Genomic DNA, 26,404 nt, shown 5'->3' with positions numbered 1-26,404 from the left:
AGAGTCACCTACTGCTTTGCTTTCCTGTTTTTGGGTTGTCAATATTGACAGGGAGGCCACACCTCCGTAACATCAGCTGATTACAAAGGCAGGTCACACACCAACATCCGTGTGACCCTCTGATGAAGACGGAAGTTACACCGTCGAAACATGTCAGGTAAAGGAAAAAACTTTTACACGTCTGAAACAAAAGAAAACTAATGACTTGATTTAATAAGACGACATAATGAACATAACATCTATTGAACAAAATACGGTTTATTGATTGATTTCCATGAAAGCACATGTGAAACTGTCATTAAAACTGGTCACGTAACATCTTTAAAATAGATTCAAACATTTTATGTGAAATATTAAGCTCTAAAAATACAAATTATATGCATTTAAAAAAAATCTATACACAATATACAGATCTCAGGACTTTCATAATTGTAAAACTAAAGGAACGGTTTGTCATTTTCGAGCGCTCTTCGTCCTGAGAGGTGAATAACCATCGCTATAAACATATCGCTTTCAGTCTGAAAAATGTAAACAGGAGCCAGAAAACGAGAAACTTCCAAAAGTTCTACATCGTGTTGTGAATCGGAGATATCTACAGTATCTTTGGAGACCTTTTACAAACATTACAAACCAAAACACATCCATCGTTGTGTCTAAGGCTGATCAGGTCTCACTTGTTGGTACAGCAGGACGGCTCCTTTGGCTGACGGACAAAGTTCTGACCACAAGGGCGACTCCATGTCCAACCGCAGCATCTCCTATAATCAGCAGAAAGAATTCATCATCGTGAACGTGCTTCATTTAACACTTTGTAAATAATGCAGGGAACCTGGTTTTGCTTTCGGTTAATTATTGAACGGAGTCAGTACAGTATATGGTATTGCCTTACCGATTTACTCAGGAACACTATATCTGTAGACTCGTGAGCTTCAGGGCCTCCACGCCAATAACAATCCTTCACGGCCTCCATCGTCAAAGAACACCTGTCCGCAAACAAATGTAAAAATCGGAGCAAGAAAGGAATTCGATATTATTTAGGCTAGGGCTGTCTGAAATTGCTCCCTACTCACTATATAGTAAGGAAGCCATTCTGTAGTGCTGTCCAAAACCTTAGTGAGGATTATTTGCACCCTATATAGTGCACTCAAAGTATCCCACAGTGCATCATGAAAAGTAGTGTACAACCATCATGCATTGCGGTCGCGCTGAAAGAAACCAAATTAAAAGTCTCAAATTTGATTTAATAAAAGGCAGCGGCAAAGAAGAAAGTATTCAGCCTTGATTTAAAAGAACTGAAAGATGCAGCTACTTTGTATTGATTAATGTGGGAAATACACTCAGTATAATATGGATTTATCACAATAATACATATTATTGACCAGCTTAAGGTCGGTCTGTTTCGTGAAACACCATGACTGAGGTCTTGAAAGTACTGAGCGAGGCCTCTGGGCCGAGGTCAGTATTCAAGGCCAAGGTCATGGTATTTCACGAAACGGACCGACCTTAAGCTGGTCAATAATATATATTTTTTTCTTTACCAAATTCTAACAGAAAACGAGAGCGCCCAAAAGGGAAAACATATTTAGAACAAACCTGCTACAAGCTTGTCAAAAGCCTGTTTGACAAGCTACGTCAGCTCGGAATTTTCCAAAAATAAAAAACTTGATCTAACGCTACGTTCACACTGCAAGGCTTAATGCTCAATTCCGATTTTTTTGTGAAATCCAATTTTTTTTGTGAGGTCGTTCACATTAACAAATATATGCGACTTGTATGTGATCCTCAGTATGAACGAAAAGCGACCTAAAAGTGTTCCGCATGCGCATTGCAGGATACGACGACGTCACACGCAGTGAGCATGGCCAGTGTTTACGGAAGTAAAACCGCCCGGTTGCGGTATGACCCATCCAATCTAGCTTGAATAGCTGTATCCCCCCAAATGGAAATCAGCTCCCTAACCTCTGCGTCCTTCCATTGAGAAGATTCAGAACCTTCACAGCCCGAAGCGTCCCTCGCATTGATGTCATGCGCAGGGGCGCAGATACGGTTTTTGAACTGGGGGGGACAAAAAACTGGGGGGGACAAAGCTGCCAGCAAACCAACCCCAACCCCGATATGCCTGTCAAACTTGTTGTGGGTTACCATAGCAACCAAGCTCGAGCTCGCAACCTGTGCAGTCTGCGCAGCTCAACCAACCGAATATCAGTCTTTTTGTTTTATGTGAGTTGTTGCAACTATGTATACACTGCTGTGCACCTCAATAAACCGAATGGTAATTAGTCTTTTGATTTTTCCGTGAGGTTTGCCTTATGCAAAGAAAGACAGCATAGACGTTTTTTCCTCCCTATAAGTGGGGGGGACCGAACGAGGTGAATTTAAATCTGGGTGGGACGAATCCCACCCTCTATCTGCGCCCGTGGTCATGCGCCATGTTGTTGTAACTTTTTTTGAGAGACCCGCCGCCTACTTCAGCGCAGAATAGTGACGTTTGTGGCTTGTTGATGACGTGCAAGTCGGATGAATGCGACCTGGCGGTTCAGACTGAAGTCGCATATGAAAAGAGCGGATAGGGATCAGAATTAGGACCACATATCCAAACGGCCTGGGTTGGATTTGAAAAAATCGGATCTGTGTCGTTCATATTGTCAATAAAAGATCGGATACAGGTCACATATGGGCGAAAAGATCGGATTTGAGTCACTTCAGCCTGCAGTGTGAACGTAGCCTAAGCGACACTCATAGTGAAATCCGAAAATAAATGCTGACAAAAAATTGCTACTATGTTGTTGTGAACGAGTGAGTCGCTAAAGGTCCGTAACCGGGGTCCGGATCATGGGATTCCGGACCGCTCGCGAGCCAATCAGAGCCATGATTTGATGGAAACCGGACCGCGAAAAAAATAAATGCATTTTTTTTTTTCGCGGTCCAAATCCTGCGCTCTGATTGGCTGGCGAGCGGGTCCGTATCCTACGGTACAGACCCCGGTTACAGACCTCTGGTGACTCGCTCGTTCACAACAACAGCAAACATAGTAGCATTTTTTGTCAACATTTATCTTTTTTTTATAAGATTTATTTATAAGATTATCAAAAATCTTATAAATTTTTGCCAGTATTTCTCAGGAGAATATCATTAATTTTACAGCATGGATAGCGATAACGACAGTGTTCACAGCAAAAGCGAGTTTTACTACCCTGAGGAAGAAGAAATAAAAGAAAACATTTCAGGAGAAAGCTAAAAACCTCTAACTGTTGCTAACGCCGAGCAAAAACATGGCTGAATCCTGAATGACTCAATTTTGTATAAATAGGGGACTACATAGGCAACAAAATGTAGTTTTTTCCTGCCATGGAAGTGCACTTGTATACCGAGGAGGAAGCAATTTGCATTACAGCCGTGAATGAGGATTCAAAATGGTGGCTCGGCTCGGTTTTCCCTTTCGGGCGCTCTCGTTTTCTGTTAGAATTTGGTAAAGAAAAAAATTAATATATTATTTACCAGCTTAAGGTCGGTCCGTATGGTGAAATACCGTGACCTCGGCCTTGAATACTGACCTCGGCCCAGAGGGCCTCGCTCAGTACTTTCAAGACCTCGGTCACGGTATTTCACCATACGGACCTCCCAGCTGGGAAGTAACATATGTACTTATCATTTTGAAAACCCACCAGCCGATTGATCTGGCACGTTTTAACTGTGCGACAGAAATTATGTAAATACCAGTGTGACATTCGTGTCCGAAAGCGTTTTTTCATTTTACCAATGAGCGCACTATATAGTCCTCCATATAGTAATTCCCAATATAGGGAGTAGTGAACGAGTGAGCAGTTTCGGACACAGAGTAGGGCTGTCCCAAACGATTAAGTTTTTAAACAATTAACCATCTTCTAGTAAACAGAGCAACTGCAAAAAGAGTAACGTATTTTCTTTTAACAGTAACGGGTAAACTAGTGCATTGAATCAGGATCGACTCTGTTTAACACCTAAGCCCATACACAAAAATCTCTATCCCCCCTCCTTCTTTTTCTCTCCCCATCATCCCCCCCATTTTACAGTAAAAAAAATCTCTCCAAAATAAAAAAGCAAGAGCTTTTTTTAAAATCACTTCACGTAAAACGTATGTAGTAGTAGTAGGGCAAATATACTCTGAAGCCAGATATGTGAATCCAACAACAAAACAAATGAAATTTAAGTCACTTTCAGGAGGAATACAAAAATAAAATCATTTCACGGTAAAAAAAAAAAAAAAAACCTGCAATTTGAGCTACAGTTAACATCACAAACTAGTGCAAAGTAATATACTCCCAATATCTCTCTCACACCGCTTTTCTCTCCCCCTTCTCCTTCGCTCAGGCTGCGTGTCCAATCAATTTGTGTGTATCGAAGAGACAGGTATTACAATGGAGGAACTCCTAACAGCATTAGATACAGTAACGCTTAACTTTAACGTTAGTTCGTAGCGGTGCGGAAATTACTTTTAACGTGAAGTGATGGGGGGGGGGGGGGGGGGGGACATTGAAAACAAAACAATACAATTAACTGACTAACGTAACACATTACGACTAGAAACACATTCCACGTGTTGACAATCCAACATGCTTGAGTGGGAAAGGGACAAAAAAGTGAACAGAACTTCCGGTGTTTTGCTGCCGTCCCGACTCACAGCCCCAGGGTGTTTCCTCTTCGTGTGTTCATGCATCACTGTCATGCTAGCGTGGTACGCTAACTGCACTTTACAGGGTCTGCAGACTACGACAACGTTGGCATGAGTGAAAAATTCCCATACTTTAGAGGACCGCGTGCGGGCCTTTTTTGTAGCGTGTTGTTCATCACGTTGATGAATTTACAGTGGTGCTTGAAAGTTTGTGAACCCTTTAGAATTTTCTGTATTTCTGCATAAATATGACTGAAAACATCATCAGATTTTCACACAAGTCCTAAAAGTAGATAAAGAGAACCCAGTTAAACAAATAAGACAAAAATATTATACTTGGTCATTTATTTATTGAGGAAAATGATCCAATATTACATATCTGTGAGTGGCAAAAGTATGTGAACATCTAGGATTAGTGGTGAAATTGAGTCAGGTGTTTTCAATCAATGGGACGACAATCAGGTGTGAGTGGGCACCCCGTTTTATTTAAAGAACAGGGATCTATCAAAGTCTGATCTTCACAACACGTTTGTGGAAGTGTATCATGGCACGAACAAAGGAGATTTCTGAGGACCTCAGAAAAAGCGTTGTTGATGCTCATCAGGCTGGAAAAGGTTACAAAACCATCTCTAAAGAGTTTGGACTCCACCAATCCACAGTCAGACAGATTGTGTACAAATGGAGGAAATTCAAGACCATTGTTACCCTCCCCAGGAGTGGTCGACCAACAAAGATCACTCCAAGAGCAAGGCGTGTAATAGTCGGTGAGGTCACAGAGGACCCCAGGGTAACTTCTAAGCAACTGAAGGCCTCTCTCACATTGGCTAATCTTAATGTTCATGAGTCTACCATCAGGAGAACACTGAATAACAATGGTGTGCATGGCAGGGTTGCAAGGAGAGAGCCACTGCTCTCCAAAAAGAACATTGCTGCTCGTCTGCAGTTTGCTAAAGATCACGTGGACAAGCCAGAAGGCTATTGGAAAAATGATTTGTGGACGGATGAGACCAAAATAGAACTTTTTGGTATAAATGAGAAGCGTTATGTTTGGAGAAAGGAAAACACTGCATTCCAGCATAAGAACCTTATCCCATCTGTGAAACATGGTGGTGGCAGTATCATGGTTTGGGCCTGTTTTGCTGCATCTGGGCCAGGACGGCTTGCCATCATTGATGGAACAATGAATTCTGAATTATACCAGCGAATTCTAAAGGAAAATGTCAGGACATCTGTCCATGAACTGAATCTCAAGAGAAGGTGGGTCATGCAGCAAAACAATGACCCTAAGCACACAAGTCGTTCTACCAAAGAATGGTTAAAGAAGAATAAAGTTCATGTTTTGGAATGGCCAAGTCAAAGTCCTGTCCTTAATCCAATCGAAATGTTGTGGAAGGACCTGAAGCGAGCAGTTCATGTGAGGAAACCCACCAACATCCCAGAGTTGAAGCTGTTCTGTACGGAGGAATGGGCTAAAGTTCCTCCAAGCCGGTGTGCAGCACTGATCAACAGTTACCACAAACGTTTAGTTGCAGTTATTGCTGCACAAGGGGGTCACACCAGATACTGAAAGCAAAGGTTCACATACTTTTGCCACTCACAGATATGTAATATTGGATCATTTTCCTCAATAAATAAATGACCAAGTATAATATTTTTGTCTCATTTGTTTAACTGGGTTCTCTTTATCTGCTTTTAGGACTTGTGAGAAAATCTGATATTTTAGGTCATATTTATGCAGAAATATAGAAAATTCTAAAGGGCTCACAAACATTCAAGCACCACTGTACATCATCGATTGCATCGATGCATCATCCCAGCCCTGATTTATACAAATGTAAGCAACTTTTAAACCCTGTTGGCAAGCCTACATGAAGTTATCCAAAATGCGATTGGGAATGTTTGTTTGTTTTTTTGACGGCAATTCTTTGTTAGCTTCTTCAGCCTCATAGCTCTAATCAAACATGTCCTAGCTGATGGAGGACAATTGTGTTCATCTGAATTCCTTACTGTCCCTTTAATGATCCGTACAGGTTGTCATGTTGTTTGTGGGTGTGGTGGTGTTTTGTTTTTACCTGATGAAAAACTCTGCGCTGGGTCGTCCTGCGCTGGTGTGGTTTAGTGCTATTCCCATTAGAACAGGTGCGCTGAGAAAACCGAGTGGAACATTTACCTGCAGAAATGTGATCTATGTTACAAATCCTTTCAAACCTTTCCTTCATCAAGTAATGCAGGTCAAAAAGGCATAATGGCCTGAGACAGAGAAGTAAAGTCACACAGATACTGGTATGAGCTTTCCTAAGATTTTTTTTGTTCAAGCCTTGAAAGGTGTGGAATTTTATTTCGAAACAAGTACGAATATTAAGGAAATGTTTTAAAAATTACAGGTGTATGGATATTCTTCCAAGCCATTAAGATGTGACTGAAGTGTAGACTTTAATTCAGGCTTAATACAATTCATTTTAAACTTTAATTCAAGGGGTTTAACAAAAAACTGCATAAATCATTTAGGAATTACAGCCATTTTTTTTTCAGTCCCTCCATTTTCACAGGCTGAAAAATAAATTGAACAATTGACTGATGAGCAGTTTCATCGTCAGTTTTGGCCCATTTCCTCATTTCATAAATTAAGGTGCGCCGTTGATTCCAAGTTTTGAATTTACATTTGCTAGCTGTTCATGGGAACTCTCAATATGCAGTCCAAACAGGTGCCAATGCAAGTGAAGGAGGCCATCATTAGGCAGGCGGGCACGGGAAAGGCTTATCCTTGACTTGCAAGTGACGTCAAAGCAAAATAGAAACCCGGATGTCGGCCATGTTGGTGGATATACAAATGCAGGGTCAAGCGACATTCCATACAAAACATACTCACGTGTGCACAAAACTCTTTGTTTTTCCACTGCTTTAAGCATTCTTTTAGCTCTGCCATATCTTTGTGCTGTATATGGTTGTGGTCACAACAGTACTCGTGACCGGGGCACGTTCCGATTTTTTAGAATTCCGTCCATGATTCGAAAAGAGGGCGAGGAAACTCAGAGAGGAGATGAGCACGGCTGAACAACATTGGCAGGGCTGATCTAACAGGGACTAAAACCAAAACAGTTCGTGTTTGCAGTAATCATTTTATCTCAGCTGAGATTCAGGGTGTTTTCACACCTGGTCCCCTTTAAAGGAACCAGACTCAGTCCTCTTTAAGTGGACCAAAAAGTGGACCAACAGAAAAAGAACTCAGTTCTTTTTGTGTTCACACTGTGAATTTATTACAAAGAGGACTGGGTTCCCTTTCTGATCCAGTTAAGCTTTGATGGGGCCTCAGTCCTCTTTCTGTTCACACCAGGTCCTCTAGAGCCCTCAGACCCCCAGTGCATGGAATTCTGGGTAATTTTCTCTTGAATCAAAATGTCTGCTGCCATGCTTGCCCTGCTGTATTCTTTGATCAAAATAGTGCGGATTAAGGAAAATAAATGTATTCCAGCGGCTGTGGTAAGTTCCAAAAGGAAGTTGAGTTTCCCTGCTACAGTCACGTGACCAACTATGGCAAACGAAGAAGGTTAAACTACAGTGAAAAAGGCGAAGTGAACCCGGTGCGCTTTTTGTTCACAATGCGCAGATTAGGCGAACCGTACCATTGATTTTTAGCGAACCGTACTGAGACCACCTCCTGAGGTGGTCTCAGTTCGGTTCACTTTAAAGGGGTCTGGGTACGGTTGGAGTGTTCACATATGCGCAAAAAAATGCTGAGTCATCGATCTGAGTTCGGTTAGATGGCTGAAAGGGACCAAGTGTGAAAACACCCTCAAAAGCTTTCTCGATAATATCATGGAAGAATTTTATTTCGTGTTGCTAGAATTTTGCTATAAAATGAGTGTTCTCTTGTCGTGGTTCACTCGGTCGTTGTTATAATTTTAACACATGTATTACCATTTCGCTTCTAGGAGCGCCAGCAAAATTATACGATAGAAACAATCCAGACTGGGCACCCACTCAGAACATGGGCTAAGTTTCGTCCAGGGTTGGACTTGATTCTTCGGCAGCCAAACCGGATAGAACGCGACAGTCGATGCTCAATGGTCGGTAGAAGCATCTTCTCAGAAAAGTCTGACTTTTTTCAATAATATAGGTCAAAACCAGACATACTGTATCCATCTTCTCTTTGAATTGAATCTTTGCTCAACCATTCAAATGGTGGTAATACTGAGAAAATTCAGCATTGTTTACAGACACGCTTTCAGCGGCTGCTGTCCTAGTTGCTTTGTATATCCACCATCATGGCAGACGCTCATGACGTCGCACATTTTGATCACATGGTTGCAAATCATCGACTGGGGAGACCAGCAGAAACTTTCAGAGTAGCCAGGTCAACAATTTGATACATTCCTGAAAGAAGAAGGAATGTACTGGTAAGCTCAGCAACACCAAAAGGCCTCAAAGACCATGGAAGACAATTAAAGTGGATGATAATCGAATTCCTTCCTTGGCGAATAAAACCCCCTTCATCACATATGGCCAAGTCAAGAACACTCTCGAAGAGGAAGAAGTAACATTGTCAAATCAAGAGACACCTTCATGAACGTAAATACAGAGGATTTACCTCAAGGTGCAAACCACTGGGAGCACTCAAGAACAGAAAGGCCTGAATAGACTTTTCTAGAAAACATCTAAAAAAGCCTGCCCAGTTCTGGAACAAGATTCTTTGAACAGGTTAACTTACAGGATTAACTTGTACGAAGATGATGGGAAGAGAAAAATATGGAGAAGGAAAGGAAGGGCTCAAGATCCAAAGCAATACCACATTATCTGTCAAACAGGGTGGACATGGGTGTGTATGGCTGCCAGTGGAACTGCATCACTGTGTGTGTGTATGTTTATTTATTTGTTTCATGATATTATTGTTGATAGAAGTAGCAGGCTGAAACGGACTTTCTGCTCAGTTTCAGTCAAATGCTGCAAAACTGACAGGACAGTGCTTCACAGATGGACAATGATCTAAAACAAACATTCTGCGAAAGCAACCCAAGAGTTTCTTAAGGCAAAGAAATGGAATGTTCTGAAATGGCTGTCAGTCACCTGACCTCAGTGCAACTGAGCATGCTTTTCACTTTCTGAGGACGTAACTGAAGGCAACAAGACCTACAAATGAGCAGCAACTGAAGGCGGCTGCATTAAAGGCCTGGCAAAGCATCTCAAGGGAGGAAACTTGGTGATTGCAGCGTTTCCCCTACCATTATATTGCCTTGCCTGGATTTTGGGAGGGTTCGCACCATTTGATTGACACAACATGCCCGACCACTTTAAAGGTGAAAATTGTTGTTTTATTGTGACACAAACAATAATTAAGATGAAAAAACAGAAATCTGGAGTGTGCATAGGTATTCACCCCCTTTCATATGAAACCCCTAAATAAGAGCTGGTCCAACCAATTCACTTCATAAGTCACATAATTAGTTGATTAAGATCCACCTATGTGCAATCAAAGTGTCACATGATCTGTCACATGATGTCTGTATAAATTAACCTGCTCTGGAAGGACCCTGACTCTGCAACACTACTAAGCAAGCAACATGAGAACCAAGGAGCCTCCAAACAGGTCAGAGACAAAGTTGTAGAGAAGTATAGATCAGGGTTGGGTTATAAAAAAATATCCCAAACTTTGAATATCCCACAGAGCACCATTAAATCCATTATAGCAAAATGGAAAGAATATGGCACCACTACAAACCTGACAAGAGAAGGCCGCCCACCAAAACTCACAGACTGGGCAAGGAGGGCATTAATCAGAGATGCACCAAAGATAACACTGAAAGAGCTGTAAAGATCCACAGTGGAGATGGGAGTATCTGTCCACAGGACCGCTTTAAGCTGTACACGCCACAGAGTGGGGCTTTATGGAAGAGTGGCCAGAAAAAAAGTCATTGATTAAAAAAATCATGTCTCGAGTTTGCCCAACAGCATGTGGCAGACTCCCCACACACATGGAAGAAGATTCTCTGGTCAAATGAGACAAAAATTGATCTTTTGGCCATCATGGTAAATGCCATGTCTGACGCAAACCCAACATCCTGAGAACACCATTCCTACAGTGAAGTATGGTGGTGGCAGCATCATGCTGTGGGGATGTTTTTCATCTGCAGGAACAGGAAAGCTGGTCAGGACTGAAGGAAAGATGGATGGCACTAAATACAGGGCAATTCTGGAGGAAAACCTGTTTGAGTCAGCCAGAGGTTTGAGACTGGGACCAGCAAGACAATGACCCTAAACATACTGCTAAAGCTACACTGGATGGTTTAAAGGGAAACATTTAAATGTCTTGGAATGGCCTAATCAAAGCCCAGACCTCAATCCAATTGAGAATCTGTGGCATAACTTGAAGATTGCTGTACACCAACACAACCCATCTAACTTGAAGGAGTTGGAGCAGTTTTGCCTTGAGGAATGGGCAAAATTCCCAGTGGCTAGATGCGCTAAGCTACTAGGGACATACTCCAATAGACTTGCAGCTGTAATTGCAGCAAAAGGTGGCTCTACAAAGTATTGACTTTGGGGGAGGGTGAATACTTATGCACACTCCAGATTTCTGTTTTTTCATCTTAGTGTTTGTGTCACAATAAAAAAAAAAGTGCACCTTTAAAGTGGTCGGCATGTTGCGTAAATCAAATGGTGCCAACACTCCAACAATCATTTTACTTCCAGCTTGTAATGCAACAAAACAGGAGAAACACCGGGGGGTGAATACTTTTGCAAGGCACTGTATATTACCCTGTTAAATGTGTCTATTATCATTGGCATCCTGCTGAACAAACAAAACAAAAACAATCTCACGTTGGCAGTCAGATATGAAGCTCACAGCATAAAACAAGCACATTTCAAATAATTCATTAGAACTCGATGAAAAATCTTATTTCACGATCACAATACAGAACTGTAAATTTTGTCTTGCTATGGTGGGATTTTTATTTTGCTTTTTAAAGTCGTCTTTGTTCATTTTTGACAAAACAGAACCGATTAGAAATGAATGTGGATGGGTGCAGAGAGGAATCACTGCAGCAGCAGCAGACTGGATCACTCGAACCTGTGGACACCTCTAGGTTTACGGTTATTTCACACAAAAGTCTTTCAGCACAAGTTGTAAAGTCTCTTAGCACAACTTGAATGCCCAGGTCAGACGGCAGAAAGACGCATGCTGCGACCTGCGATCGGTCAGGTGGACGTGGTCGTTTTGCGTCAAATCCTTCAGTGTGGTCAGACGTATTGCAAGACGCTGAGTTTTTAAGCTGAATCTTGTCACGAGCCAGCCGGGAACATCTAGGTCCTGATGTGAGCTTTCCCCACGCTGCAGCCAGCACACCCGTCTCTCATCAGCTCATCCACAAGCCTATATTATACAGCTCGGATATTCATTCAGCACGGGATTGTCTTCGCCTCAGGATATATTTTTTTTTCCCCTTTTTTCCCCCTGGTTTTTGTATTCGATTATTTTGTCACTTTGCTGAGCGCTGTGGAGTTTTTCGCTCTCCCGTGGATATCTTTTATTGGGACTGTGAGCGTGGTGCTTTCCTGACGCGGAAGCGCTTTGAACTTTTACACTTCTGAACTGTCACAGGGCTGCGTTTCTGGACGCGAGCATGCTTTTTTTTCAACCGACGATTAGTTGCTCAAACGTTGCACGACCGCCTGCCTCTGCATGCGTCAACCTGCTATTTGCGCCGGTTGGAAGCGAATCGCAGCTGAAACGCGAACAGATTGTGATCCACTTGCATCAACCTGCCTCTACTAAAGACCTTCTGCAACAATCCGCGTCATCGTGCGTCGACGCAAGACCAGTCTTGCGTGTACCTGCGATTTTGTCATCGCAGGTAGACGCAAGTAGTTAAAAACTAGTTGCAGCCTGCCGTCTGACCTGGGCAGGAGTTCTTTAGCACAAGATCCAAGAACACTTCATCTTTATCAAGAATACTTACTGATCATGTTTAAAGATGTTTGATGGATTTTTTTTTTTTTATGAAAGTTGCCGAGATTCTGATTGTATTTCCCGACTCCGCCATCTTGGATGTAGCCCGTATGTTATTCACCAATCCTCCCTCCAAATTATTTAACACAGCACGTACCCTGACCCAGTACACCGCTACAGCCAACTTCCAGGTTTGTTTTGTCTTTATTAAAGTGCTAAGCTTGGGGGCGTCGTGGCTCAGGTGCATAAGGCGCCATACCATAAATCCAGGGACCTGGGTTCGATTCCGGCCTGAGGTCATTTCCCGATCCCTCCCCATCTCTCTGATGAGTAGCATGCTATAGATGCACAATGGTGTAACATAGGGTAAAAATTCAGGTTTTGATTTTATGTACTGAAATAACTATTGGGCACAATTTTTACAATATCTATATAAATTAGTTGTTTTTACTCATTTTAACCTTGAAATCAGCATTTTAATGATTACCCATAATGCATTGTTTATCACGCTAAAACAAGCAAAAACATCATAAGACAGTGGAAATACTACCTTTACTACCTTCACGTGGCGTCTTTCTCGATCGCACGTGCCTAGAAGCGTACCTTCTAGAACATTCCTGGGTGGTCACGGACTGTCACGTAGCCTAGTTCGGTTGTGAAACTCGCTAGGATGGAGTATTTTCACGAGTTTAGTGGCAAACTTTTGCACCGCAATTTCTCTATTCTCGAAATTTGTAACCTGAAACCCTACAAGAAATGTTTCATAATGTTTGGGATTTTAAAAAATGCTTCTAGCAAGTTTATTTCGCTGTATTTTTCTGTGAAACTTGGCATAAATCATCCTTAAAGGAACAGTCCACCGTACTTCCATAATGAAATATGCTCTTATCTGAATTGAGACGAGCTGCTCCGTACCTCTCCGAGCTTTGCGCGACCTCCCAGTCAGTCAGACGCAGTCAGACGCGCTGTTACTCCTGTTAGCAATGTAGCTAGGCTCAGCATGGCCAATGGTATTTTTTGGGGCTGTAGTTAGATGCGACCAAACTCTTCCACGTTTTTCCTGTTTACATAGGTTTATATGACCAGTGATATGAAACAAGTTCAGTTACACAAATTGAAACGTAGCGATTTTCTGTGCTATGGAAAGTCCGCACTATAATGACAGGTGTACTAACACCTTCTGCGCGCTTCGGCAGCGCATTGATATCTGAGCTCCGTATCAATGAGCTGTCGAAGCACGCAGAAGGTGTTAGTACGCCTGTCATTATAGTGCGCACTTTCCATAGCATAGAAAATCGCTACGTTTCAATTTGTGTAACTGAACTTGTTTCATATCACTGGTCATATAAACCTATGTAAACAGGAAAAACGCGGAAGAGTTTGGTTGCATCTAACTACAGCCCCAAAAAATACCATTGGCCATGCTGAGCCTAGCTACATTGCTAACAGGAGTGACAGCGCGTCTGACTGCGTCTGACTGACTGGGAGGTCGCGCAAAGCTCGGAGAGGTACGGAGCAGCTCGTCTCAATTCAGATAAGAGCATATTTCATTATGGAAGTACGGTGGACTGTTCCTTTAAGTGATGAGCATGACATTGTTACTTTGGTATGGGTCACGGAGTTAGTTGGAAGCGGGATAAATGAGAGTTTCTCAACTACAGCAGCACTTCTCACCATAGATGGCTGGCGTGTTTCACAGCGTTTGGGATTTACTAAATCTCTAGATCTACTGAAGCTATGATGATATAAATCACCAGGATTCTAATTTACTGGGTGAGAAGTATTATTATTTTTTTTTGAAAGGTTTATTCGCGCTACAAGTCCATGAAAGTTGGAATTGTTCGTGAAGGGGTTAGTTAGATTTTGGTAGCGTGACGCACACAACAAGCAAAAGAAAAAAATTTTCTTCCGAATTTCCTTGCTTTATCAAAATTATTTTTTGATACATTAAAAGACTGTGTTTATAATATTTAAGCGATTTTTTTTATTATAGAGAATATTTGATCAAAACTTTCAAAACAGCATTCAAAGTGATTTTTCACGGGTGTAAATGTTACGCGTGACGTCCATAATTACGTTAAATTTTAAGAACTAAAATTCTGTTAAAAATTCTAGATTTGTGCTATCATTCTGGGGTTTTGCTGAATAATACTTTAGGGAGTTCTCTTACAGTGCTGAAAATTCAATGAGTTTTGGTGAAATTCTAGAAAAGTTATTTACATTTTAACGCGCCTGATAGCGATTGTGCTCACACAGCGTGCTACTCATATCTCTCCTGCTCATTTCCTGTCTCTACACTGTCCTATCCAGTAAAGGTGAAAAAAGCCCAAAAAAATATCTTAAAAAAAAAAGTGCTAAGCTTAAATTAGATCATATTTATTATTTACAATTTGCTAATTTGATAAAGAATGAAAAGTCAAGAGAGATTTACAAGATAAGAGTTTAAAGAAAAGCTTTTTTTGTTCGTTCTTTATTTTAATTTTTTTAAAAAGAAAAAAGGTCAAAAGAAAGGAAAACTATGTACAGCTATTTCAATTATTTTATGAAGCTGTTCACATTTTAGATAACTGCTGTGACTTAATTAATTTGGCAAACGCATAATTATTGACAATCAGTTGAATTTGTGATAACTTCAGTCACTTCTGATCATAGTTATGAAGTTGCTCACGTTTCAAGACTTTTGTGCTAAATAACCGGATACCCGCCTCTAAACCCTGTCTCAGTCTCAGGCATCCAAATCATTCTCCAAAACTAAGTTGTGTAAATAGCACTCACCTCATCCCTGACCTCCACACACACAGACGAGAAGATCTCGGCCACGACAGCTCTCTCACAACCCTGCATGAGCTCAGTGCTGATGTCCTCCTCGCTCACCCCCTGACACACAGCCTGAGGAAATCAATCAACGAACACGTGACACGTCAGCGAATTTACAAACTACATCCTGGCATGTTTGTAAATTATAACTTAGGTAAAGTGTTCAAGACTATTATACGGTGGTGCTTGAAAGTTTGTGAACCCTTTAGAATTTTCTATATTTCTGCATAAATATGACTTAAAACATCATCAGATTTTCACACAAGTCCTAAAAGTAGATAAAGAGAACCCAGTTAAACAAATGAGACAAAAATATTATACTTGGCCATTTATTTATTGAGGAAAATGATCCAATATTACATATCTGTGAGTGGCAAAAGTATGTGAACCTCTAGGATTAGCAGTTAATTTGAAGGTGAAATTAGTCAGGTGTTTTCAATCAATGGGATGACAATCAGGTGTGAGTGGGCACCCTGTTTTATTTAAAGAACAGGGATCTATCAAAGTCTGATCTTCACAACACGTTTGTGGAAGTGAATCATGACACGAACAAAGGAGATTTCTGAGGACCTCAGAAAAAGTGTTGTTGATGCTCATCAGGCTGGAAAAGGTTACAAAACCATCTCTAAAGAGTTTGGACTCCACCAATCCACAGTCAGACAGATTGTGTACAAATGGAGGAAATTCAAGACCATTGTTATCCTCCCTAGGAGTGGTCGACCAACAAAGATCACTCCAAGAGCAAGGCGTGTAATAGTCGGCGAGGTCACAAAGGACCGCAGGGTAACTTCTAAGCAACTGAAGGCCTCTCTCACATTGACTAATGTTAATGAGTCCACCATCAGGAGAACACTGAACAACAATGGTGTGCATGGCAGGGTTGCAAGGAGAAAGCCACTGCTCTCCAAAAAGAACATGGCTGCTCATCTGTAATTTGCTCAAGATCACATGGACAAGCCAGAAGGCTACTGGAAAAATATTTTGTGGATGGATGAGACCAAAATAGAACTTTTGGTTTAAACGAGAAGCGTTATGTTTGGAGAAAGGAAAACACTGCATTCCAGCATAAGAACCTTATCCCATCTGTGAAACATGGTGGTGGTAGTATCATGGTTTGGGCCTGTTTTGCTGCATCTGGGCCAGGACGGCTTGCCATCATTGATGGAACAATGAATTCTGAATTATACCAGCAAATTCTAAAGGAAAATGTCAGGACATCTGCCCATGAACTGAATCTCAAGAGAAGGTGGGTCATGCAGCAAGACAACGACCCTCAGCACACAAGTCATTCTACCAAAGAATGGTTAAAGAAGAATAAAGTTAATGTTTTGGAATGGCCAAGTCAAAGTCCTGGCCTTAATCCAATGGAAATGTTGTGGAAGGACCTGAAGCGAGCAGTTCATGTGAGGAAACCCACCAACATCCCAGAGTTGAAGCTGTTCTGTACGGAGGAATGGGCTAAAATTCCTCCAAGCCGGTGTGCAGGACTGATCAACAGTTACCGCAAACGTTTAGTTGCAGTTATTGCTGCACAAGGGGGTCACACCAGATACTGAAAGCAAAGGTTCACATACTTTTGCCACTCACAGACATGTAATAATGGATCATTTTCCTCAATAAATAAATGACCAAGTATAATATTTTTGTCTCGTTTGTTTAACTGGGTTCTCTTTATCTACTTTTAGGACTTGGGTGAAAATCTGATCATGTTTCAGGTCATATTTATGCAGAAAAAATTCTAAAGGGCTCACAAATTTTAAAGCACCACTGTACACCAGCGCTGTTGAATTCTTGCATCTGCTTGGTCTGAAGGTGTTGATTAATTTTCCAGAACAAGTTCTGGCTAGAAGACAAATCACAGGTTTATATTAATGCACTTGTAGATAAAACAATACATTATTGTTTCTATAGTAACAATTTCATCAGTGTGTTGGGTTGCAGTCGTGCAACACTGAAATGCAATCACTGTCCAATCAAAGTGAGCTGGAAGCAATAAGATGGATTAGTAGACTTGGATGTAATAGGAGAAAGAAGAAGAGCCTGAAAGCTTTTGCTGTCCATATAATGAAACATACATCGATCAGCAATAACATTTAAAATCACTCACAGGTAACAGGAATAACACTGATTATCTCGTTACAATGGCACTTGTCGAGGGGTGGGATATATTAGGCAGCAAGAGCACAGTCAGTTCTTGAAGTTGATATGTTGGAAGCAGGAAAAATGGGCAAGCGTCAGGATCTGAGTGACTTTAACAAGGGCCAAATTGTGATGGATAGACGACTGGGTCTGAGCATCACCTAAATGGAACATCTTGTGGGGTGCGCCTATAACACCATTTTTGTGTATATGCCGAAACTACGGATAATAAGATCTAGGGTTAGGGTTAATTATCGCTTGTGGGATCACAATAGAATAGAGCCCTGCACTCCCGCGGGACCCGACGCAAAGCAGTGTGGCGCGGGACAAATTTTGAAAGCTCTTTGCGGGCGCGGGCGGGAGGGGGAGTGCACAATGCGGGAGCGGGCGGGAGAGGTGATGAGCTGCAGTCCCGCTAACTAAAAACGTGTTTAAAATAAAATGTATAAATTATTAATTTATGTCTATCATATATAATTTGTGCTGGATATTTTATTTAGCATTAATAAAAACATTTTAAGATGCCTAAGTTTGCGGATGTGGTCTAATCTCGCGTACGTTTCCGATTCCTTTCCGCTCTTCCGTGTTTGAGATCTCCGATCATGGTAGAAGAGCAGAGCTCCTCGAGTGAAGCTCACAGTGCTTCAGAAGTAAGCGCTGCTTTAGAAAGAGGTGCCTGGCAACACGCACCCTCGCTCCGTGCGCTAGGTGAAGGATCGGTCAGTGGAGAGCTCAGCTAAGCTCAGCATGTTTAATTCCCCAAGCCAATGACAAGAACTTTCGTGAGAAATAACGCGAACGTCTGCATCATGTGGGATTTGCGGGCGGGAGTGGGACAAAATATGGCAGGCACGGGCGGGAGCGGGACTGAAAATCATAATTCTTTGCGGGAGCGGGACTGAAAATTCTGTCCCGCGCAGACCTCTACAATGGAAGTCCTTCAAAATATCACAAACAATATATATATTTTTTTCGCGGTCTGGTTTCCATCAAATCATGCGCTCTGATTGGCTCACGAGCGGTCCGGCATCCTACGATCCCAGCAGTCTCAAAAGTAGCCGGTCACCGGCGGCAAATCGCCAGCTATTGTCAGTTGAGTCACAAAATTTAATATTAAATATTTCTGACAGCAAAAAAAGTTGTGAACGTAAATTACATCCACTATGTCATGTATGTCCGTTGCCGCGTCAACTGTGTTTACATCCTCGACACGAGTGCAGCCATTACTGCCGCCTGTGTTGCCAGATTGCGCGTTTTCCCGCCCAATTTGGGCGGTTTTAAGTGCATTTTGGCGGGTTTTGAACATATTTTGGGCTGTAAAACATCAGCAGTATCTGGCAACATATTTTTTTACTTAATACAAGAAATTAATGGATGCCAACGTTTTTGCCAAAATGGTATTTTATTTTCCATTGTTTAGCAGCTTCAGCATCATACTGTGAGATTCTGTTCAAATTGTTTTTTTCTTCTATGAAGCCTGAGCCATTTATTTTATTAGTGTATAATTATTGTTTAATTTAGTCTTCAGGAGAGACTGCCTGCACACAGTACTAGTATTAATAGTTTTTTTTCTTCCATGAAAGCTGAGGCATTTATATTATATTTGAAGGTAACTTCATGTTGTGCTGTGAGGTTCTCTGCACTTTAACTTTTGAACCAACAGGTGCATTTGGATAAGTAAAGCCCATTTTTCTGCATTTTTGTAGTCCTGCTAATCTTTTATATTGGTAAAGTTGTTTATAGGACCATTTCTCAGTGTCTGTTTTTTTAATCAATAGTTTTTCAGTAATAATATCACTCAATTTTAAACAACCCCCGCGCCTCCCCCATAGTCTCCAAAATTTCTGTGGGAAACACTGGCGTGCGTAACAACGCTAATCAAGCTTAAGCTAGACGACCCGCCTCAAATACCCGTCCCGGGTAAATGTTATCCCAATTTTAGATGGCCTGTTCCAAACCATCCCGCCCCATGAAAAATTCGTACTAGCATATCTATCTATCTATCTATCTATCTATCTATCTATCTATCTATCTATCTATCTATCTATCTATCTATCCCTGCACGCTTTGCGTGCATTATGTCTGCCGCTGGCAGACATTTTACCATTTTGCACCCTGCTGTAAATTATTTGTACCCTGCTATTCTCCCAAACTTTGAAGCCCCTGCGATCCGGACCCCGGTTACGGACCTTTGACAACTCGCTCATTCACAACAACAACAACAAACATAGTAGCAATTTTGTGTCAACGTTTTTGTCGCCTAGCTCAGGGAAGTGATCTAGATCAAGTTTTCTTTTCGGAAAATTCTGAGCTGACATAGCTTGTCAAACAGGTTTTTGACGAGCTTGTCGCAGGTTTGTACTAAATATGGCTTCCGTTTCGGGCGCTCTCATTTTCTGTTAGAATTTGGTAAAGAAAAAATATACATATTACTTACCAGCTTAAGGTCAGTCCGTATCATGAAATACCATGACCTCAGCCTTGAAAATACTGACCTCAGCCCAGAGGCCTCGGTCAGTATTTTCAAGACCTCGGTCACGGTATTTCACGATACAGACCGACCTTAAACTGGTAAATAATATAGATGAATTTTAGTATTATTATGGATCATCAATATTGTATTTCAGGCGTTATTTTGCAGCTCAAATGCAGCACGCATACTAAATATTTCCAAATCGAATTTATAAATTCGATACCAGAAGTGCAACTTGAGAGTTTCGTTAACTGGATTTGTAAATCCGATATATACACACCAACGGTGCAACGTTCCCGGTATGCAGTTGTTAGTACCTACCAAAAGTGATCCAAGGAAGGACAACCAGTGATCTTTGTGACAGAGTCATGGATGTCAAAGGCTCACTGATTCACATGGGGCACTAAGCCTAGCCCATATGTTCCAATCCCACAGAAGAGCTACTGTAGCACAAACTGCTGAAAAAGTTAACGCTGGCTAAAACAGAAAGGTGTTGGCATTAACTTTTCAGCAGTTTGTGCTACAGTCGCAAATCAGTGAGCCTTTGACACCATGACCCTGCCGTTGGTTCACTGGTTGTCCTTCCTTGGATTACTTTTGGTCAGTACTAACCACTGCATACTGAACACCTCACAAGATGTGCCATTTTCGAGATGCCCAAACCCAGTCATCTAGCTATTACAACTTGTCGAAGCCGCTCAGATCCTTACGCTTGCCCATTTTTCCTGCTTCCAACACATCAACTTCAAGAACTGACTGTTCTCTCGCTGCCTAATACAATCTATCCCACCCCTTGACAGGTGCCATTGTAATGAGATAATCAATATTATTCACCTGTCAGTGGCCAAAATGTTATGGCTGATCAGTGTATTTTATAGGCCGAATCCCATTTCACCCCTTGGACCAACCCCTTGGCCCTTCCCCTCCATTTTGCGCGTTCACGTGAAGGGGTAGGGGTATCCCAATCCCAGTTAACGCGGAGGGGTAGGGGAAGGGGTAGGGCTTCTGTACCCCTCCAAACGGAGATTTTCCTGGAGCTGACTCCGAACGAAGGGGTTTGAGTGATTTCCCACAATGCCATGCGGATTTCAGCGAGATTTCATGCGGATTTCAGAAAGATGGCGGTTCCCGCGGCGAAAGATTGTCATAAATGTATTTTCTACATTATTTACGTGTTTTAAGTTGTTATCCAGAGGAAACACGCCGCTTGATTCGCTTTCGAGCTGAGAATGAGCAGCGATTTCTGAAATCCAAGCTGCTGCTAAAAAGCTTTGGGAGTGAGTATTGTTTTCAGTTGCTTGACTGCGTACGTTTTGTTCTGTTATTCTCGCTTTTATTGTTTACATGAGTGTTCTGACACCTCATTCTGTCGGATGTGGTGCACGAAGCGCCAAAGATATCCCATTCAGTGGTGTTAGTTAACAAATCACACCCTGCCAGCAGAGATTTCTGGCTCTGACTGTAGCGGCTGGTCGCAGCCAATGACGCATTTGGTCGCGTTTTGCTAACGTAAACGCTGACGGAGGTACGCGATGACGTATGCGATCGTTGAAGGGCTATCCCAATACGTAAGGGTTGAATTTCAAGCCCTATCCCTTGTAGCTCAGTTTCAAGGGGAAGGGCCAAGGGGAAGGCGGAGGGGTAGGGGTAGAAATTAGAATTGGGATTGGGCCATAGGCTCAAAGATCATCAAGCTTTTCCAAATTATGACTAAAAGACCGAGGAGTTACGTTATCAAAAAATGTCATGTTCTATTCCTTACATCTACTGTTTTATTACATTCCTGACATCACCTTAGGCTCAGGATGCCCACCGGGTATATCTAAGAGCCCTGCTGCCTCTGCAACTCTCTGACTCCTTCTCAGCATCACCACCTGTCCGTCTGAGGTTAGCAGGACCGCACCGACGCCGAGAGGCTGCGCCAGCAGAGCCTGAGGATCTCCCACCTCCAGCCGTCCTCGCTGCTGAAGGTTCACAGCATTTTGTGACCAGTTGGTCCCTAGGAAGTCTTTATAACACGTCAAACCCAGCTGTAATCGAAGGATCACTCCATTTGCTTCTGAGGATCTTGCATCTTTCTGGGGTTCTCGACAGCACCTACTCTTCTCGATTTTTGCTGACGAACTATGCATTCCTGTCAGACAGGCACGGTCTCCTTCACCACACAAAATATGATTTAGAGGTGAATAGTTTCCACCCTCGGCTGTTTTGGAGTTTTGGGTTTGTGCGACAGTGTCGTAGAAGTCTGCCGAGCTCTGAGGAGGTGTTGTGCAGAGTTCCGCTGAGTGAAGCCTGAATTTCGCCCCATTGAAAAGCCACGGCGCTTTGGTCACCCGCTCGTTCCACACGGCCTCGATGTGGTTCTCGACCTCAGGAACGCTTCTGCGGTTGAACCTACACAGATCATACAGAAGAAGTCTAGCATGAACATTAGTGTTGTGACGTTCGCAAACGAACCGATTCTTTTGAACGGCTCCTAGGCATGAACGATGAGAACCGAGTCTCGAGCTGGGGGAGCCGTTCTTTCTGTCGTTCTTTTTCTGTACTGTGTTTCAGATGAAAAAGCTCCTCCTTTACTCCTCCTCCCTTCACTGAGGCCAAGTTTACATTAGACCGTATCTGTCTCGTTTTCTTCGCGGATGCACTGTTCATTTACATTAAAACGCCTGGAAACGGGAATCCGCCAGGGTCCACGTATTCAATCCAGATCGTGTCTGATCCGGTGCTGTGTAAACATTGAGAATACGCGGATACGCTGTGCTGAGCTCTAGCTGGCGTCGTCATTGGACAACGTCACTGTGACATCCACCTTCCTGATTTGCTGGTGTTGGTCATGTGACGCGACTGCTGAAAAACGGCACGGACTTCCGCCTTGTATCACCTTTCATTAAAGAGTATAAAAGTATGAAAATACTGCAAATACTGATGCAAATACTGCCCATTGTGTAGTTATGATTGTCTTTAGGCTTGCCATCCTTCCACTTGCAAGTGGTAAGTGACTTGCGCACAGCGGCTCAGTCCCGAATCACTGCTCGTGCACTACACTCGCACGCTCTGTGAGCTGCGCAGGGCCGGAGTGCGCACCCTCCAGAGGGCACTCGCTGTTCAGGGCGGAGTGATTTGGAGCGCAGGATGCCTGCGGAGCCGAGCGTATCCGTGTATTGGCATTGCTGTGTGCACGTGAATCGTGTATTGGCGTTGCTGTGTGCACACTAATCGTTTTAAAAACGTTAATCTGATGATCCGCTGATACGGTCTAATGTAAACCCCACCTGAGTTAGGGAAAGGTTACGGTGAGGGCACAGTGGTGCCTATTTGTCTGATATGCAAATGTAGCTATCAGACAAATAGGCACCAATGTGACATCGGGGAGTGGGAGGTGGTCGTCAGAGCGCAGCCCGTTGTGGTCATGCTGCTTGCACGTGCGCTCTCCAGAAAGAAAAAAAAAACCTGCGTGGCTCTGTTTCAGAGTAGTTAATTGGAGAGAATTCGCCTCAAGCCCAAAAAGGTTCGAGAACTTGTGTTCCTTAATGCAAATTTGCCCAAGGACAAGAAGTAGGCTAAACAGCATTTGCCTTTTATTTATTCAAGTTTTATCTGTTTGCCTAATAGTTCAAATTGTTTTGTATATAGTTTATAATGTTGTTGTGTGATATTAATGATAATATTGTGGGAAAACTACTTTGCACGGACGTTCATTTAATTTATTCTATCGTCATTTTGTTTGTTCTATTTTTGTGTATTTTATTTATTTATCTGTTTGTCTAGTTGTATCTATTTTTCTAATAATAATATATTTTTGCATTAATAGTTTGTTTTTTCCTATTAAAATAATCTTGTGTTCTTGTTATAACTATCTATTTATCTGACTGTTTAGTTGTATCTATTTTTGTTACAATTTCAATATTTTTAATATAGAAAGTTTGGTTTTTTTCTATTAAAATGTTCTTGTGTGATAACTAGTTCTTGTGTTATATTTATTGTAGTTGTATCTATTTTGTATCTCAGACTTAAATATTTTTGTAAAACAAGTGTTTTTCTAGGGCGGCACGGTGGTGTAGTGGTTAGCGCTGTCGCCTCACAGCAAGGTGGTCCGGGTTCGAGCCCCGTGGCCGGCGAGGGCCTTTCTGTGAGGAGTTGCATGTTCTCCCCGTGTCCGCGTGGGTTTCCTCCGGGTGCTCCGGTTTCCCCCACAGTCCAAAGACATGCAGGTTAGGTTAACTGGTGACTCTAAGCCCATGTTTACATTAGACCGTATTAGCGGATCATCAGATTAACATTTTTAAAACGATTAGTGTGCACACAGCAACACCAATACACGATTTGCGTGCACACAGTAACGCCAATACACGGATACGCTCGGCTCCGCAGGCATCCTGCGCTCCAAACCACTCCGCCCTGAACAGCGAGTGCCCTCTGGAGGGTGCGCACTCCGGCCCTGCGCAGCTCACACAGCGCGTGAGTGAAGTGCACGAGCAGTGATTCGGGACTGAGCCACTGTGTGTGTGATCCCAGTGCATATCACTTACCACTTGCAAGTGGAAGGATGGCAAGCCTAAAGACAATCATAACTACACAATGGGCAGTATTTGCATCAGTATTTGCAGTATTTTCATACTTTTATACTCTTTAATGAAAGGTGATACAAGGCGGAAGTCCGCGCCGTTTTTCAGCAGTCACGTCACATGACCAACGCCAGCGAATCAGGAAGGTGGATGTCACAGTGACGTTGTCCAATGACGACGCCAGCTAGAGCTCAGCACAGCGTATCCGCGTATCCTCAATGTTTACACAGCACCGGACCAGACACGATCTGGATTGAATACGTGGACGCTGGCGGATTCCCGTTTCCCGGCGGTTTAATGTAAACGGACAGTGCATCCGCGAAGAAAACGAGACAGATACGGTCTAATGTAAACGTAGCCTTAATTGACCGTAGGTGTGAGTGTGAATGGTTGTCTGTGTCTATGTGTCAGCCCTGTGATGACCTGGCGACTTGTCCAGGGTGTACCCCGCCTTTCGCCCGTAGTCAGCTGGGATAGGCTCCAGCTTGCCTGCAACCCTGTAGAAGGATAAAGCGGCTAGAGATAATGAGATAAGATGAGATGAATGAAGTGTTTTTCTATAAAATATTCTTGCGTTCTTGATAACTATGTTCTTGAGTGGTTTTTTTTTTTTTTTACAGAAAAGCCGTTCTGCATGGACATTCATTGAAGCCCTCATTGTTTTTGAATGGTTATTTATGAGCGTTTAGGGGTTACAATAATGTAAGTCTAGGTTGCTTTATATAAAAGGTATGTCCAGAAATATTGATGTCACTGTCTAAGCAGAGGGATCTGGCTTCTTTAGACGCTGTCTTCTTAAAACTGAATAAATATTTAAAAAGAGCCAAATGAGCCAGTCTTTTGAACGGCTCTTTTCAAAGAACGGATCACAAAGATGCGGATCCCATCAAAGAGCCATAAATCCCATCTCTAATGAACATGATGTATCCGTGATGTCTTTTAACTTCTGAACACAGATGTCATGTCTGTACCTGCTTGATATCTCTACTTCTACTTGATGCTCTTCAAAGCCTTGAGCTGGAGCACAGTGAAGCATCACAGACACCTCAGAGTCCATTTTGGGATGTTTTACACCTTCTTCAGGAAGGAAAGCAGGACCGTAGATGCAGCTAGCAAGCTAGTTAACGTTACTAATCATGTTTAATGTTCACACAGTGATACAAAACTTGTTCATTTCGCTAGCAAACCAGTCACGGTTATTTGTTGAGACTGTGAGCTAATCTTAGAAGTTTATAGCTGGACAACTTCCTGTCGTTCAAACTTTTCTCTATTTCACTCACTTCCGGTTAGAACACAAATTTAAAAACACGGCTCCGACCAAAGTTTTTTGTGAATATTTCTGCTTTCGAATTTAATTTAAATACAACCACGGTAAACTGCTTTGCAGTGCAAACACCACATTTTATAAATATGTGTGTATATATATATATACAGAAATAAAATATATGCCGCGAGCTCCAAGATTTCACCTGACTGGCTATACAAACAGGAAATGACGTAAATAAAATGCGCCCGTCTACTTTTTTTTTTTTGTTTATTTGGCCATAAACGTACAATAAAAACAGTACAGATGTGGCAGGGATGACACAAAAAAGCATAAAAACTTGTTTCCATTGTGGTCCCTTATCACAGACAAAAAATAAACTACACACAATTAAAAAATAAACAAAATAAAAATAATTTGACAATACTGTATAACTGAATATCATGGGGAAGCATAGCAAAAATGTAAAAACTAATACCATAACAAATAATACTAAACAATATTAATAATGTTAATAATAATAGAAAAACAAAAAAAGCAAGAAAAAAAA

At 42.1% G+C, this 26,404-nt stretch overlaps 1 protein-coding gene across 1 annotated transcript; it reads right to left on the bottom strand.

Moving 5' to 3' along the window:
• Positions 1-259: 259 nt before the first annotated feature.
• On the bottom strand, positions 260-26,066 carry nudt22 (nudix (nucleoside diphosphate linked moiety X)-type motif 22). The gene is made up of 6 exons (XM_060915205.1): positions 25,562-26,066; positions 21,819-22,419; positions 15,372-15,485; positions 6,724-6,821; positions 890-983; positions 260-758 (listed from the first exon to the last, which is right to left on the bottom strand). The coding sequence occupies exons 1-6, from the start codon at positions 25,645-25,647 to the stop codon at positions 654-656; spliced, it is 1,098 nt and encodes a 365-aa protein (XP_060771188.1). The 5' UTR covers positions 25,648-26,066; the 3' UTR covers positions 260-653.
• Positions 26,067-26,404: the final 338 nt, after the last annotated feature.

This window comes from Neoarius graeffei, chromosome 2 (genome assembly GCF_027579695.1).
Source record: "Neoarius graeffei isolate fNeoGra1 chromosome 2, fNeoGra1.pri, whole genome shotgun sequence".
Classification (NCBI taxonomy): domain Eukaryota; kingdom Metazoa; phylum Chordata; class Actinopteri; order Siluriformes; family Ariidae; genus Neoarius; species Neoarius graeffei.
This window is presented reverse-complemented; position numbering and strand designations above follow the sequence as displayed.